The following is a 17,650-nucleotide window of genomic DNA, read 5'->3' as shown; positions in this document are numbered from 1 at the left end:
CTTTCTCCCCAACCGGTGGAGGCACATCTTTGAGTCTGACAGAGATTTCTTCGACTGTTAAAAGGTTTTGTTAAAGTTAAAGTTTTGTTTCTCTCCACTGACGCCTAGTGTTTGCTCATTGTGTGAATTGTCGCGTTTCTCTGCTCTCCGTGATGTTGTCTATGTACGGTGCCTTGAGATAATGTATGTTATGATTTAAAATAAAATTGAATTGAACTGGAATTAAAAAAATAAAATGAAATAATAATGTGCTGTAATGGTAGCACTGCACAGTTACATTGCACTTAAATACATTATAGATCTGTCCCACTTGTCGTCTTGCTGATTCACGACATCCATCCCTGTCATTGGAAAAGTTTAATCAAGTATTATTTTTCTAGTGCTGACTAATGAGATTAGTAATGTTAAAGTATATTCCAGCTAGAGATCCAAAACATCAATCTCAGAAGTGGAATTATTAGATTTTTCTTTCTTGACGCCGCTGCTAATATGCAAAACTGAAGTAACCGAAGTTACCCAAGGAAAGAAAAATCAACTTTTTGCGATAGAATATGAATTAAAACATTCTGTAAGTCTGACATTGCCTCTCACAGATGTTCTGTTTAAGTTTCCTTGTCGCAACAATTGCACCTTTTTTTTCCTTTTTTTTTTATTTCCATCTGAAAAGGAAATGTGTTTGCAGTCAAGCAGTCACTGTGCCCTTTCGTTTCACATTGAACCAGTGGGAAATAATTTGAATATTACTCTTGGACTGACATATTATTATAGTTATCAAGGACAGACGAGTCTAGATTTGTGATACCTTCACAGTTTTGTAAAGACACAAAGCCTTGAGTTTCTCATTTTATAGAAATGCACAAGAAACAAGAGTCCACACCCACCCATATATCATGTTTTTTTTACCCACTGCAATGTCAGGCTTCTCAGTCTCTGCCCCAGTCCTGTCATAAAAGCATTAATACTGGCCCTGATTTGCAATGTAGAAATAAAATGTGATGAATACCTCTTGCTTTAATATAAAAACACCCACATGACTTCAAATAAAGACGCCCTTATAGACACAGACTTCATGGACTTCATGTTTACATGGCATTTACAACAATAACGCCAACCCCATTTTGAACCCATTAAATCTGTTCATTATGATCAAAATTGGACATCTGGGTGAAAAATGAAAGGAGGAAATGCTTCCATTCATTGAAATAATTTAGCATTTATGGGTTTATTGTTCACTCTGGAGACATAATGCACTGACGTAAGAGTGGAGATAATGTCAACCTGCACATTGTCGTTCTGTGACGGCTCCGACGACACTCGCACCAGAAAAAGAAAGAGAAAAAAGAACGGTTATTAAAGAATATTGTCATTATCGCCACCGTCGCCCTGACGTGGAATGAAAATGAAAAAGAAGAGTTCTTTTTTAAAAATGTTATTGTGTTAGTACACATTAGTACAATATTACTCCACTTCCACCACGAGCTATCTGTCACACACAAGTATCTGTTGACATGCTCCTTAACATGGATATTATGTTAGGGAGCCTTTTAGCAGACTCCAAATTATTCTGCTACGGTCCCTTTTCTGCGGTTGGGTCAGGGCTGTCTGAAGCCATTATTGGTAATGAATGTGGAGTCCTACTTTAAAAGGTTCAGGCATGTAAAGTCACCCAAAGCTGACTAATGGAATCCTGCTGACACCAAATGCCGGGGGCTTTTACCACATCCCAGAATGGCAGTTTTGGAAATTTACACCGCAGACATAATGAACTATAAATGTAAACTTGGGAGTGTCGCTGCCCACACAGTAGCTCCAAGTTATTAATAGATACTGAATGTTCAATGTGCTGTAAAATGATATATCGCAAGTCCTCCTGAGACTCATGTGTCAGTTTAATTTTTTTTTGTGTATTTCTTTGAGATGAGCACAATCATTAAAAGAAGCAGCTGTGAAAGTATGTGCAGAGCGTGTGGGGGTGGTGCTGGGGGGGGGGGGGGGTAAATATTCTGAGTTTGTTGGCGGAGCAACACTTTGTGTCCTGGGAGATGTGCCTCTTCAGCGGGTTCACAGGTCGCGCCGCAGCCTGCAGAGTGGCCATTGTGCTTTGTCATTTCACAGGTGACTCACATCACTACACTCGAGCGTGCGGGAGGCAGAGCACTCGGAGATGCTCGCTGCATTCAAAATGCATGATTTCCAGCCTAGTGCAAACAAATCGCTTTAAAAGATCTGTTTAATCTATTTCGAGCTGTTATTATGAGCTGCGAGAGTTGTTCAGATAAAGAGACTGAAGCAGGGTTAACATCAGAGTGTTGGACAACTCTTCACGCACTTTACCCAGCGTGAGAGCTGTCAACTTTATTATTTGTTTTCCACGATACAGTGTGCATATGATTTACAACGCAGGCCGCTGCAATAACGGTCAGGAGGTGAAACACTGTGAGCCAAACCGCCCGGGAATTTGCAGCCAAATAAGAGCGTAGTTAAAAAAATATCTCCAAAGAAAACGTCAGTCATAGAAGTCATCGGAGTCATGGCTGTTTGTGTTCAACGGTTGAGGACGTAAAGCTGCTTCGATCTCTGAGTTGCTGTCATCCGAGTCCTCCCAGAGCGCTAAACAAATAAAACAACAAAAGATTAAATCATTAATTCAGCTCCTTTCAAACAGTGTAACATTTCTTTTATATAATTTAGTTATGCAGTCAGTTATACCACCTTTTGAAATAATTCAAGGAATGAAAGGAATTTATGCTAAACCGTCCTTGAGTTTGAGTCTTCACGGTCTTAAACAGCTTTTGTGTATATTCTCTTCATTCATAGCGATAAAAATGCATGTGTGGGTGATGTAATCGCACATGTGAAAATCATAGTAGCACCCAAACGTGTCACAACACAGCTTTTTCATCGCCGTATCTGTGGCTACGCGGCTACGAATCACCCAACGCATCCTTGGACTTTTGTTAAAAAGTTTGATCACTCGTGCACACACACACAAGAACGGATTATTTTAATCATTTACCCGAGGATTAGCTCGCGTTTACCGACGACATCAATCTATGCTTTCAAGATTTGACTCCAAGGTTAGGTTTTTCATGTACACATCTTCAAAAGACACCGCTGTATTTACAGAACATTTTCATAAAACCACCGGCACACTTACAAAGTTCAAGTTTATAATAACTTCATATTTGTTAATGCATGAACCCTCTCTATGGTTCAGTGTATTTAACCTTTTTTTCATACAGTGTCTTAACAGACATTTCAAATGATTTTTTTTCAATACTCACCTTTTGACTGCGTGGCAGAATGAGCCTTTGAGTTAGTCTTTTCTCTCCTGGAAACACAGACAGTTATTAGCTACGTCAAGTTATGATTTTGCTTTTGAAAAATACCTGCTATTTTACAGCAAAAAAAACAACTAAAAATGGATGAAAAGACAGGTGATTATTTTACATAAATGTAGAAAAAACACACACACACAGCATTGGGAATAAAGTAATTAAGAAATATTTTAGCAGAACTGATTTTTCATGTTCATCACAAAAACTGATCTTATAGAAGACAAAAGATAAATGAAAACTATTCGTACAACTATGACAAAAATTGACTTGTGACAAACCCGGTGAATGATAGGGGGACTAGAAGGGAACTTCCTTGACTTCTGTTCTAATTGTGCCAAAGGACTTCCACAAGGCCCTCTTTATTCTAACACAGTCCAAAGACCAGGGTTGCCAGGTTCCCATAGCTCTGGTGATATCGCTATGTAAATGTGTGCCCTCTGAAAAGGCTTTGATCTATCTCAATGCATATGCAATCAGGCCTCCCGCTCCCAATTTTAAAGGCCTCCTCTTTAATTTACATCATCACAGAGTCTATTCAAAACCCCCACAATATATCCTCATCATCTCCCAGGTTAGCATACACATCCATATGGCTTATTTGTTTGGTCCTTCTATATCAGAGATGAGCTGATGTTCTCCCTTGGAAAAAGGGAGAAAAAAAAAAGATGCCACAGTTTTAAGCAGATGAGCTTCACAAAAAAAGAAAGAGGGGGAAAAAAAAGACGACAACCATCGGGCGTGTTCCTCCATCTGCATCAATTCAAACCCATGACCTCTCTGATTGTCATCCTCTCAATCACTCTCATCTCCACATCTAAGTCTTGGCACATGTGACTGTACATTGAGGATAAGGACCAAATTACTCTGGCTACGTTCCCACTGCCATCTTGTAAACTATATATTGCTGCTTTGCGCCACTCAAGACAGAATGAGGGAGAAGAAATGCACCTCCCCTTCCTAACTGTGAGCAGATTGCTTTGTGCTATCGGCAACGTACCACTGAGCCACTGTAAACATTAGAATATAACCTTTACAGTCACATGCTGATAAGACTTCCTGCGTGGCGTTTAAACGACTCTTGTTCATCTTTTAAGGCGACACACTGAACCTCTGCTACTTAAATCCACACAGAGGCTGTGCAAGTGAAGTGGTTTCAGAAAAAAAACAAAAAAAAAACAAAAATGTGCCATCTAAGAAAAGTTATAATCTAAAGCCTGAATCTCATTCTGTGCAGTTATTAGAAAGAAAGGACATAATGAGAATCACGGACTTCCATGTACATGTTCAGTGTAACATTTTCTAATATATGTGAGTGGATATTTATGGTGAGGAATTACGAGCTGCCATCCACTGAAAACACTGAAGCACGCCTAAACCACAGGGAGAAGAGCATCCATTTACAACTGTTAGGCAGCAGATCTTCACCAGACTCTCCAGCCGCAAAAATACAGCAATAATCTGATACGATTACTTCCTCTCCTTTGCCACAATAATAGCTGTTACGGAGAGCAAATTGGGCTTTTCTTTTCTCGAACTTCCCCCCCGCAATGGGAATGGTCTATCAGCTGTTCCACTTCACCGAGGGACAGAACTGATTTCAAGACAGGGCTATTATCATAGACAGCCTAGTCTGGGTCTGACCCCAGCGATCTAATATTCTGTTTCCATAAACATTATGCCAGTTCATCTTCTGCTGAGTTTCCCTTAACTGAGGCAATAATCTGAATATGTAAGACTGGGGATAGCCAGCGTTTTACAAGCTCTGGTAGACGGAGGTGAATGTAATGTGTAAAATGATGCAAATTATAGCTATTGTTACGTCTATTTTCCCCCAAATGCCTCGCTTGTTCTCATTCTATGGCCTTTTGCAATTGTTTCATATTGTTGTTTATCTCGTGTTTAAAGAGATTATGTATTGATTTCAAAGTGACCTTTTAAAACGGTCTGAACTTTAAAACACTACGCAGCGCGATCGGAACTCGCATTGTTTAATTTATCTGTTTACTAAATGCAGAACTCCTCAATTTACATAGTTTAAACATGCCATGAAAGTCAGGTTTGTTGTTATGTTTTCTAATGATGTGGTGAACTCAAAACTAAACTATTTACTACGTCTTACTATGTACACACCAAAGGCTGATGTTGGTGTGTTGGTTTGGAACAGAGAAAATGTTAAATCAGCAGACTCAAATCTGACGCACACTATTTAAAGTCAGAGTAACACGTTTCATTTTTGTTCTCTTGCTTTGTTTGATCCTGGTTTTGTTTCACAGAGTGCTACATCGTTAGAAAACTGAACGACATGCCGTGTAAAAATATGTCCACGTGCCACAGATTAAACCATAGAAAAACACAGAGGCTGCAATCACAAGTATTGTATTGTAATAAACATCCAATAGCACGCAGAATAAAGACACCCTCTTTAAGAACGTAGCGTTCTACTACACTAATTAAAGAGGCTGGAGCGGCTGTGGATGTAAGACAAGACTACGTTTCTGTGAGTCACTGAAGACAGATTTCAATAGTACAATATGAGCACACTGGGGAACGTTCGCACTACGAGAGGAAATCATGCTTACCAAGCATTAATACTGGCTTGCACACGCTGATAGCTGGAAAACTGCTTTTATTTACCTTGGCCTTTTTTAAGCTCCTGCCACCCACGTACAAATGCTAATAGCACAATGGCACTTTTGCACAGCGGTGCTTGTCTAAAGGTAAAGGGAGACCCATCACCTCATCATTCCCATCAACTCCTACTCCCATCCCGGCTATGACCCCACAGAAACATTGTTTAGGCTCCGTTTAGATGTACTCTACTGGGCTTGAATGGTAGCAGGATATAGCCCTCAGAGGGGGCAAACAGTGAGAGGCAACTGTGAGTGCACTGTGAGTGGGTGCTGTCTAACATGTGAGTGCTCTCTGCTGGCATTGAGTAAGTACTGCAGCTCACACTAAGCGGCGTCGGGCCAATGATTTCAAAACAGCCTGCTCTCTGGCTGACTGGTGGCGGTCTAGTGGAGACAGCCAGTGCAAGGTTGACTGAAGGACAGAGCACTCATCTCTTACTACACGTTTTTTATCCATCATAATTTATGTGAGGCGTGTTATTTCCCACCCTGTCTGACACACAAACATCAGAACATGTAAACATTGTGGGGACTAGGATATGATCGAGGTTCATTATAGAGTGATAAGAAAAAGAAGAAAAAAAAACACCACCTATAGAAAACTGCTTTATTTCAAACCTTGAATTTTTATTCATCCACTTCTTCTGCCACTAACAGGCTGCAAACAGCTTAGAGAAATTGCACTTGTTATTTGAGGAGAGTGATACGTGCATTGGTTTTGCATTGGTGTGCATCAACCCTGAATTAAAGTAAGACCATTAAAAAATGGCTATAAATACGGCATGGAAATTTGATCTGATTGCACACTTCTTTTTGTCATAAATTGATGAGGTTTTTCTTTACTGCTTTCAGACAGCCAGTGCAGGACAGTGACCTCCACTGGTCGGAGCCTCTAAATGCTGCCTTCGCCGTCTTGTTTGACACATCTTGGACCTGGATTTCACGTTACTCTCTCGTTTGTTTTTAAGGAGGAGCTCAACTAATTAATTGTCAATTAAAAGAAAAGTAGAGATTACTGAGGATAAATTCTACAAAGAGTATGATCACACGGTTACAGATGCTGCTGCAGAGACTGAAGTGTTATATTGTCAGATTAACTATTTACACGTGTCTTCCTTGACTCACTGCTGGATTATAAGAAGCGCCATTCCTGTTTCTCTGTCTCCCTCTATCTCCCACTCGCTCCTTCCAAGTCCCCACCCCTCCAATTTTTTTCCCTCTCCGCTCATGTCTCCCTCACTCATCCATCCCTCCTCCCGATGAACAGTCAGAGATCCACAAACATTGCCTCCCAATGAGAGAGGGAGAGAGGGAGAGAGAGAGCTTCTGATTTTGACACCGAGTGATTTGAGGTCGAATGCTTGAGCACATCCTGTTGTCCAAGGCAAAGCTGTAAACCACTAATTGTTGAGTCAAGGTTTTTGTCAAGCAGGCACTAGGCACAACAATCATTGCACCATTGGCTGACGGATTATGCTTTGTGTGTGTGTACGAGTGTGTGTGCACATGTGTTAAAACATTTTTTTTCAGATCAAAAAACCGGGGAGGGTGGGGTGGGAGGGAGGGGATAAAAAAAAAAGGTATTAAAAAACTCAAAATAAAAATAAGAAAGGAGTGGCATCTGAAATGCCTACAGTAGAAAGAAGCACAATGGCGCTTTGCACGAGAGAAAGCAGTGGCATGCACTCGCATACAAAGGGGAACAAGTGGTCTTTACATGGAGTGCAGCTGCTTATTAAGACTCACTCCTTCGTGCATTATTCCTTTCATCCCCACTCAACCACAAAGTGATTTTACTTTGCCACTCACAAAGACGGCAAAAGATTTCTAATGAACAAATCCTTAATAAATGTTGCAGATCAGTCGCTTCCCCCCAAGACTTATAATACAATAAACAGAACATTCTATAAAAGTATCTGACTGAAAACCCCCGGTGTGGGGGAGAGCGAGGAAGAGAGTGGGGGAGAAAGAGAGAGAAGGAAAAAAAAAGTATATGAAAGACCTCAATTCTCTCGAACACCATAATAGTGAAATGAGCACATATAAATGTGTTAAGAGTATCTCTTTGCATCTTGTATAGACTGCATGTATTTAATCTGTAAAGCTTATTAAGGCCCTAGTCATTGCTATGCAAAGCAGTACGCAGTGCTTTTCTCTCGCTTTTCAGCCGAGTGCAGTGTTTAGCCAATAGGACTGGCCCCCCGCCTCTCATTCTGCATTCATAACATGCAACATTTGCACAATGTATCTCTCAAAGGCCCTGAATAGAAGGCCTTAATACTCATGTAAACAACTGCAAACCAATTACTTAATGAATCAGGCCCACACATAATGAGGAGCCTCACAAAGGGCTATAAATGCATTTTTTTGCACCAAAGCTTCTGCTTTAAACTACAATCCCTCTGCTGTAGACTGGGCTTAACTGGCAAATCATAATTATTGTCTAAGACAACAGAGAAGAAGCCATTTTTTTTTTGTATTTTGAGTCCACTTCCATCCTCCTTTTGATGTGACTCATCAGCTCGCTGACAAAATAACGCAAATAATTAACAAGTTTGTTTTGTGGGGGGAGGGGGGGGTGTGTGTGTGTGGCAGAGTCAGGGAGAGAGAGAGAGAGAGAGTGAGCAAGTGTATGCTGCAGTGTTGTGCTTCTTCATTCAGGGTTTCCAGAACACTGATGGCAACAATAGAGCACAGGAAGAGTCTGTAGTAAGTGGGACGCTTGAAACTAAGCGTCCCGCAGACGCAGAGGAAAGACAGTGGAAATCGACGATTGTCACACGACTACAGGAAACTAGCGGCTCTTGACGCTGCCAGATTCAAAGCCGGGCGAGTGTCTGCCACGCTAAACTACCCATTTGTTCCATTTCACTGTGCACACAACTCGTGGTTCCGTCACACGTTTGTCTCTCGTCTGCAGATTTTGTTTAATTACATGTGCTGCGGGTTTCCCATGCACATTAATGACATGGAGACGGACACCATCTGAGAGGTTCTGGGCCCAAAATTGGCTCATGTTTATTAAAGAGCGTGGACACTGGGACTGGCAGTGGCAGACATCAGCAGCTATGAGGACCACAATAGAGCCGGGCCCATTAGGCCCTTCCCTCGGCTAATAGGCAAACTGGGAGTGCCTGCTTGCCAGGCCGGGGGGATACAGACTTCAGCCCTTGTGTCAGCATGGTGCCCAGTAATCACATGAAATCAGAGAAGATTATTCCTCATAACGTTTACCCAGCCATTACAACAGCCCAAATGGGTTTGCTGTGAAGAGGTGCTCTGAGGACCCGACAGGCAATTGGAGATTTGATGAAGTCGTGTTGATATTCAAATGTTACTGTGATGGTGTTAGCTTCCACTGAGCTATTTATCATTAGATGTTCTTTTCCGACCCACTTATGGCTCTGATTTGAGCAGCCTAAATGTGTTTCAAGGGTGAAAAATCAAAGGACATTTGTCCTTGTCAACACTCGAGTCTGCTTCTTCCAAAACAGTTGTCCCCCGATTCTCTTCTTGACATGATCTGTTTGCATTCTGACAATAAGGCTGAAGTCTATGCAGATTATGACTCCAATTTATTTTCATGGTGGACGTTTTGCTTCTGATTTCAAAAACCTGGCTCGACCCGGCAAACAGTGAGTAAGTGAGGGCTTTGGAGGCCTTTTGTCTTTGTAAGGGAGTTAATGGGTGGCGCTCAATTGATCTTATGGAAATGAACAGGGAATTATTAGAGCTGCCATGCAAATGTACATCAACCACTCTGGTGTCTGGTGGCCCATTTCCTGTGGCCTGCTGAATAAAAACAATGTTCTTACCAGGGGTAAGGGTCTTGATGTGAGGAGTGTTTGGCCCTCCCCAGGTCCTCTTCATGGCCACGATTTATTCCTTAAAAGAGCAAACAATGCTGGATAAAACCATTTGCTTTGCACATGTCATCACAGGCTAATTAACAATACATACTTCTATAGAAAAGTGTGGTAAGGAATGCAGGAGGTTGTCGATGCATGTCTTGATAGAACATAGCGTAACATATGTTCTTCACAAGCTATTTGGAATTCCTTCCACGCAGGAGGAACAAGGCACCCTCAAATTCACTTCAACTAAAAACTTAGAGCTTTAAAAATGGCAAACCGTTCACACTGTGAGGATTCATGCCAGAGTTGGCTAACGGTTCTGCTCCAATTGTTTGCTACTTGAGCGGACCACGTCTCTTACCTGAGATGCTATCGTCCTCCTCCTCATCGTCGTCCTCCTCCTCTCCAGAGCTCTGCGGCCTTTTCTGCATGGCTGATTGTTTGAGTAACTGATATGCTTTTGTCTCTGCTCAAGGACACACACACGCACACACACACGCACACACACACACAGTCAAATATTTGCTTAAAAGCCAGGTTTCCAACTTTCAGAGGTTTCTGTGTTTGTTGAGACAACATGCTTCAGTAGCTGAGGCTTTTGGTCTCACTGGTGTACAGAGAGGGTGAAAACACTGCTCAATCAGCTAAGCTGTTGATTCAAGCCTACAGTATGTAGCTACAGTTTCCATGAGACAGCAATCAGCATCTCGCATTATCTCAGCATCCCCTCGCAGGAAGGCAATGATTGATTTTCTGTTTAAAAAAACAAAAAAAAACACTCATAATTACTTTCCAGCACACTAAAGCAGGTCTCATATTTGAGAGGAGCGCAGAGACTGCACTGGCAAAAATCAACAGAGCAGAAGTAGATAATAAATGGGTTGTTGTCTCAATGATGTGGCTAAAACACACAGAGCATGGCAAAGGAAAGAGCAACACATCCCAACAACTTGGTTTCAGGATAAAAAGAAATATTACTTTTAATCATTTTGTCTGAAACTATATGATATGTGCAGTGCATGGCAATCGCTGAATCTCTAAACACTCTATACAGTCAAAGCTTTCATATGTAATCTTTTTTTTTAAAAACACTGTCTATACAGAATCCTGTCTTGGCAATTACTGACATTTTCTATCAAGTCATGGTATTTGATTGTGACACTGATGTTGCTCAGCACAGCAAAACCTTCTTCCTTGCACAATCTTTTTTTTTCTTTCTTTTTTTAAAGCTGTTATGTCTCTTTTGATTAAGTGGAAACTGGACTCTTTCACACTGGCTGTGCACCTTAGGGATGCAGACACCAAACACCCAGTAGGAAATCTGATAGACCAAGGGTAATATAGGATTGCTTTGCATTTCAGAGGTTCAGCTGAGGGATGGGCATGCCAACTGCTTCCAGGATGCCTTCACATCTAGTATTTTTTCAAGTCCAGCCTTGGCCAGAGCATTGTTTAGAAGATAATGAGAAGCGACGACAGATCTTTGGCGCTTCCCACCCTGACGTCCAGACAATTAAAGCCGCCACATTATCAATTTTGCCCGAATGCCTCAGACGAGGCTGAAAACATGGCTAGTGTTTTCTTGCAGATAATTAGAGAGAACTAGCAGGGCTCTTCAGGTGGGACTTTGACCCTGGATTCACCTTGATCATCCTGCCTCAGCCACTGCTTAAAAGAGCCCATTATTCACTGCAGTGGGAAGAAAACAAAACACAATATAAGGACAGTGTGAATGCTGGGGCACCAGCGATGCCTTTTTACCTCTAATAGGAACACTTTCCACAGGGCTTTCGTCGTGGCTGTCCTCTTCAGCACTTTGTAGTTCTGTAAGAAAGGGAAGCACATAGTGAGAAGCAGTAGCAGGGAGGAAGGGAGTCTCGGGATAGAAATGGGAATGGGGGTTCTTTCTTTAGCCCTGAATAGAAGGCTGTATGAAAAACTGGCCTGTGAGAGATTCATAAAAAAAAAAAGCTCTATGGTGAAATCGATTTCTTTCATAAATGAGAAGTTTTACTTCTCTGTGGAGGTGGTGCACAAAAAATAGCAGCATTTATACTTATTAATGGCCTTGTTCCATATAACTGTGCAAAAAACTTAACTCAATGTGGAATTTTTGCAAGAAATCTATTAACAAACATAATGAAACTAACCATTTTAACTGTAATATTATGCAACTATTCCTCCACAACTCATTTGACCAAAACCTGGCATTCAAACGTTGCAGAATACCTAGAATTTTCCAGATTATATATCCAGTTACCTTGAATGTGTTGCCTTTGCACTGGCCTGGCAGCCTTCAAATCACTGTCAGCTATGAGAGGCGAAGAATCACACGGAGAAGACAAATCTCTCTCGTCCTCTGCTGAGGGGCACTCCTCACTGGACCGGGACAGAAGTGTCCTCAGCAGCACTTTGGCCTGCAAGCGGCACAAATTAAAACCACATTCTTAATTGTTCCCATTTTCTGAAGGAAGTGTCAAATTGAACTCTCGAACGATTAGGCCAGTCATTTACTCGCTCAGAGGTGCAGCTGTACAGCGTGTTTAAACGCCAAGAGAAAATAACTTCAAATTCTCTCACTCGCTTAACTAAAAAAAGATAATTCCCGCACACTTTCACTCCCGCTCTCTCTCTCTCAATCACACTTTTTTTTTTTTCCTTTGCTCTCCCTCTCTTCTCATCCATGAGATTAGAGGAGCACCTAAAGAATGCAATCACCCTGGCGTTAATGTGCAACACGTTCCAGATATCTCCCCTCTTGGCTGAAAGGATTGAGACAAACTGCTCTCTTCCTCCCTCTCCAGCTCATTTTCATCTCAGGGGAGATGAGGATAGACAATTAAGAGGAGCTGTTCCGGGAGATGAGGAGCAAGGAGATGCCACACACCGATTTCCTTTCTCTCCTAGTTTCCCTCCCCCATATCAAATCCTGCAATCATCATCTCTCTTTTGTGATCAAAGACTGCCTCTAAGCCTCAGATGGACATTTGCAACTTTTAATGAGCACTAATATGGAGCGGATGATCAGGAGGATTTCGACAATAACAAACTTTAAGTACATTGTAAATTGTTATCAGTGGGTCGTAGTGAAGAGTGACAAATGTACACGCTTTCATTTTCTGAAAGGGGAAGAGATGCAAACACATATGCCAATCCGAGCTTGCCACTGGTATTTGATGCCGCTGCACAGCAAAAACTGTCTTGATCCTTGTCCCAGATAACCGTCTTTGTTCTTTCTTCTTTTTTTTCTGGATTTAGTCAAATGTGCTGAGAGTTGAGGGCTCTCGCAGACCCACTGCATTTTAAATATCAATGAATGCAACTGTTAGCACTTGAATATTCAAAGGGCCTCTTTGAGTGTGTGCATGCGAGCTGCATGCTCCCATTTGTCCAAGTAGCCGGGGCTGCAAGACGTGAATGGAAATTTCTGTTTTCTCTTGTGTGCGGAGAGTAAGCTGCTGTATGAGAGGACTGAGAGGAGAGGGAGAAATGCAGGGAGAGACGGTGAAATAGAGGCAGGGAGGAAGAAATAGATGGAGTGGGAGAAAGAGAGGAGGTAAAGGGAGAGAAATTTCAATCAGGGTTTTCCTGATGCACTTGGACACAATGATGTAGATGGTAGCACCTCTCCTCCTTTTGTCTGCTCATATTTTCAAGAGGCCCTACAGTCGTCCTCTTTGCTTCTCTCATTGCGTCAGGGACACTGGAACAAGATCTTGAAGCCACAAGAACCCCCAAAAGATGGGTCCAAAAAAATTAATAACACAAAACGCTGCATGTATGTATATATGATTCATTCCTGCACACAGACGTCTCACAAATCTCTTGACATTATATTTAGGTTCTGAGTGTAAAATTTAAATGTAGCGCAATCTTTCTTTCTTTATTTCTTTATTTATTTAATGAAACGAGCAGAAAATATAAAACAGTCCTTCCCATTGTGTCCCACAGTCCTCCATTTGGACCCAGGTGATGGATACACTTTTGACTAATAACAAATTAAACGCAAGTGTTTCTCAGATGAATTCTCCACATGGGATGAAAGAAGCCAAGCAGAGGCTGTGATTTGCGATTAGCACATGGGTCAGGATCTCCCTTCTGTCTAGGTCAATGTGTGGAGCGATCTGATGGTGGTTTCAAACGCCGGGCACAAAGAGGACATTCAGTACCAACTACAGCGCCAAGAAACAACAAAAGAAAGAAAAACACCAGCCTTTTTGGAAAGAAGGGGGGGAAAAAAAGAAAACATGTTTCTGCTGTAGTCATCACTGTGTCTTAATGCCTGCTTGTTTTAGGACAAGGTGCCCGTTCTATGCAAGTGTGTGACCTTCTCTTTGTGTGTGTGTTTGTGTGGAGAGGCAGTAGTGTGTGCCTCCAACGCTACCTGGTGGCTGTAAGAGGCATGGCGCTCCAGCAGCAGTGGCGTGAACAGCTGGACCAAATGCTCAGTGTTGAGGACACGGTGCTCCTTCAGCAGAAGGGCGTGCTTGAACCAGCGATCCCACAGCCGAGCGGCATCAGGAGGGAGGCTGGTGCTGTGGTAAGGGGTGGGGGTGGGGTGGGGTGGGAGGGAGGGAGAGAAAACGGAGGCTTGCTTATCGCACACACACACTAGGACATCTGAAAATGAGTCATTATCAAACCTCCTTGCAGTGACATTGTTTTACATCAACCACAAAGCTGCAATTATGTAACCAAACTAAAGTCAAAATATATTTCATTGTGTTTTATCAAGTGTCAAAAGACTGGATTCTGTGCCATCTCAAGACTTGAGAACACTGAACAGTAGCTCTTTAATGAATTCCAGCTAACGCTGAATAAAGACGGCCTGCGATAGACAGAAATCTTTTATTTGAAAACTGGATAAAAGGTCAAAAAGCCAATAGGCATCCCCACAGGAAAGAGACGGACACTGCGAGATGTGTTTCTTAGGACTGAGTATATTTCAGGGAAAGGTCTCATTGAAATCAATAGGGTAGTGAAGCAGATCACGGATTTGGCTCAGAGTACAACTACTCATTATCCAAAGGACTGGAAGTCACAGATAGGGCATTTTAATTTACTCATGACATTCACCCATGCAGTGTTACTAAACGAGGTGCCACCAAAGATAACCTTTACAGTTGTGGACAAGGGAAACTGTATCGAACGGCAGCGTGCAATATCTCAGCGACTGTTGAACCGCATGCCCCCTTCCCCCACTGTCTGTCATAAAAAAAAAATGCACAGGCAGCTCTTCACTCTTTGTCTGAAAAGTGGAACTCACCGATACTGTATATCTGCTCACTTTCTTTATGAAAAGGCGAGGCAGGCATGTTGAACCCCGTAGCTTTCAGATTAGTGATATTTGTGCTCTGCATTATCCAGTACATTAATATATAAAATAGCATTTTCTACAAAACAACACATGCTATATTACAGAAAACACGTTGTTTGATTGATTATTCAATTATACCGATATATGTATATTTTACAAAGGAATTATAAGAATAAACAGCATTATTACAAATGATCAAACCTGAAAATACAATTATGATACTTTCTACACAGTCTTCAGTGTTGTACACACACAGAAACCAGGAGCCTTACCTTATTTCAGTAGGATCAGGGCAGGACTGGTGAGAACTCACTAGATCCCGTGGCAGCAGGCAGCCCTTTGCTGTGCTCCATGACAACCTCTGCAGCTCATGAAGGACGACGGCTCCACATGCTCCGAGGTCCTCGTCATTCAAGTCCGCACCACCGTTACAAAGGCTGCCAAATTTATAGAGTAGTCAGTGTGTTTGCCACGGAGTCCTAGGCTCAGCCAACAGGTCAGGAGTACATGTGAGTACACCCAGCACCTGCAAGTATAATCATACACACCAGTGCCCATATACATGTGCTCACATCATTTCACAGCAGGACCAAACGTTCTAAAAAACAGGTCATGACACCAGACACTATCTTTACTGCTCAATATGTTGTTGACTCCATCTGAAACACTCTCATTTGCATCAGTGGAGAAAAATATACGCTGGCTTTAAGACAGTGTGTTCCCTTTGCGAGACATTTATCCACACTTTACAATACAAAGTCCAATTATGGAGAATTAATCACGCTATGAAAAATAAAAAGGATTATGAAAAATAAGCCTAGTCTAATGAAACAAATTCTCCATCCTCAAACTCCCCCCGACTCCCAGTAACAATTCAGCAGCGTGGTTACTGTAACAAGACCCATGTGATTGAAAACCCCCTCAAAAATAAAGACGTGTGCATGTTGGTGATGACACTTCATCTAAAAAGGGAGAGCCCTTAGCAGAAGGATAATATTTTGTTCCTCATCTGCACAAACTGCTTCACGGTCATTAAATAAATACACACACCATGTCAGTGTTGACAGCGAGAGATAAGATTGCAAAGTCTGAAGAAAGACGGCAAAAGTGTACCCGATAAGTCTATTGAGTTGTCTTCCATCGACTGAAGAATCCCCATACAAAGTGGTCCGTTCACCGTGGAGCTGTCCTTCGATGGCGTCGAGCAGATTAAATAGTCCTTCCTGGGAGATTCTAAAGAAAACACATTACCCATTATGTGCTAAAAGGAAATAAAAAATGGAGGTCACGTGATCGATAGACCTGTCACTTGTTAAATGCTGGCAATACATTTTTTCCAGGCAATTTCCTTGACGCACCCAAGGACAGCAGGATGAATCCGATCATTAAAATGGTTTGCCCTCTGTACAGGAATGTGGCTATTGAAAACTGTTGAAGATGTCACATGTAATGAGTGCCATTCAAAACTACGGCTGGGAGAACAGCTGGAATATATCCTTTATTTACACAACAAGGAGTTAAATGGCAAAACTATTCATGTAAAAAACAAAATCACACATTTCTTTGTGATTTTTTTACCTCGATTTAACAGTCAAACGTGGAGAAAAAAAGGCCTCTAAATTTCGGCAAGTGACACTTTACACTTTACTGTTGTCCCACGGTGTGAGGCTACAAAATGAGACCTAGATGTGTATTGCATGTGGATATCGGGAATCCATCTATTCCATGGGCATTAAGCTCTGGGTGGCCCTCTTTGAATTTCTCCCAGAAACCTCAAGCCGTTAGATCTTGAGCCCCCCCTCACCCCTCGATAAAAGGGGCCAAAGAGAATTTATGACAATCTGTAATGGGCTTCTGGGTTAGGGGTCAGCAAACAATTGCGCCCTCTTTTTTGCAGGTTGTTTCCTGGTAACATCGTGATTAAGCTAGCAGCTTGAATTATATCCATGACATTCTGTAGTGTGCCATTCGTCGGTGCTAAGTCCTCTTCAGTGTGGTTGAAGTAGCATAGGCAAAAGCTGTCCTTTTTTTCCTTTCCCTTATCACCAGTATGGGCCTTGAAATAGTCATCTTTCTCTTTCCACTTTATTTGTCAATGCTCTTCAAAAAGAGACCTTTAGAGAGGGAGAAAGTGAATTAGTTGTGTTTCCCTGCAAACCTCTCTCTCTCTCTCATTGTATTGTTGCCAGCTTTCATGTCAAGGTCTCCAACCTCACTTTAGATGCTGCCGTTGTCCGCATGTCAACATCATCAGGAGTATATTGTTAGCTAGGAGGGAAAGGTCAGCCTCTCTGCAGCGATATTGCACTGCAGCGTACAGTACTGACTCCAGGGTGATTTACCACATGGAACGGCTTCGGAGTTGAGCGACTGGTGTCAGGGGAATCTTGCCGTGCTGGCAAAGACAGCAAATTTAACACACAAAGGAATGGAAAAATGGCAATAGCAGCGCACTGAGCGCAGGTATTTAAAGACGAGCATTGCTTTTTAACAACCATGCCTTAATTGTAC

At 42.0% G+C, this 17,650-nt stretch overlaps 1 protein-coding gene across 3 annotated transcripts in view; it reads right to left on the bottom strand.

Annotated features, from left to right (window-relative positions):
• Positions 1 to 2,295: 2,295 nt before the first annotated feature.
• The window catches only part of kiz (kizuna centrosomal protein), a 21,868-nt gene continuing 6,513 nt past the window's right edge, over positions 2,296 to 17,650 (bottom strand). For 2 of the 3 annotated variants that reach the window (XM_058615672.1, XM_058615674.1), the window contains 9 exons: positions 16,253 to 16,372; positions 15,412 to 15,576; positions 14,207 to 14,357; positions 12,083 to 12,239; positions 11,584 to 11,646; positions 10,184 to 10,288; positions 9,784 to 9,853; positions 3,285 to 3,331; positions 2,296 to 2,610 (listed from right to left, as the gene is read on the bottom strand). In XM_058615672.1, the coding sequence (XP_058471655.1) occupies positions 2,507 to 2,610; positions 3,285 to 3,331; positions 9,784 to 9,853; positions 10,184 to 10,288; positions 11,584 to 11,646; positions 12,083 to 12,239; positions 14,207 to 14,357; positions 15,412 to 15,576; positions 16,253 to 16,372 (982 nt within the window). In that variant the 3' untranslated portion in view covers positions 2,296 to 2,506. The other variant, XM_058615673.1, reaches the window with a different exon arrangement.

This window comes from Solea solea, chromosome 18, assembly GCF_958295425.1.
Source record: "Solea solea chromosome 18, fSolSol10.1, whole genome shotgun sequence".
Lineage (NCBI taxonomy): Eukaryota > Metazoa > Chordata > Actinopteri > Pleuronectiformes > Soleidae > Solea > Solea solea.
Note: the sequence above shows the minus strand (reverse complement) of the source record. Positions and strands in the feature narration are given on the sequence as shown.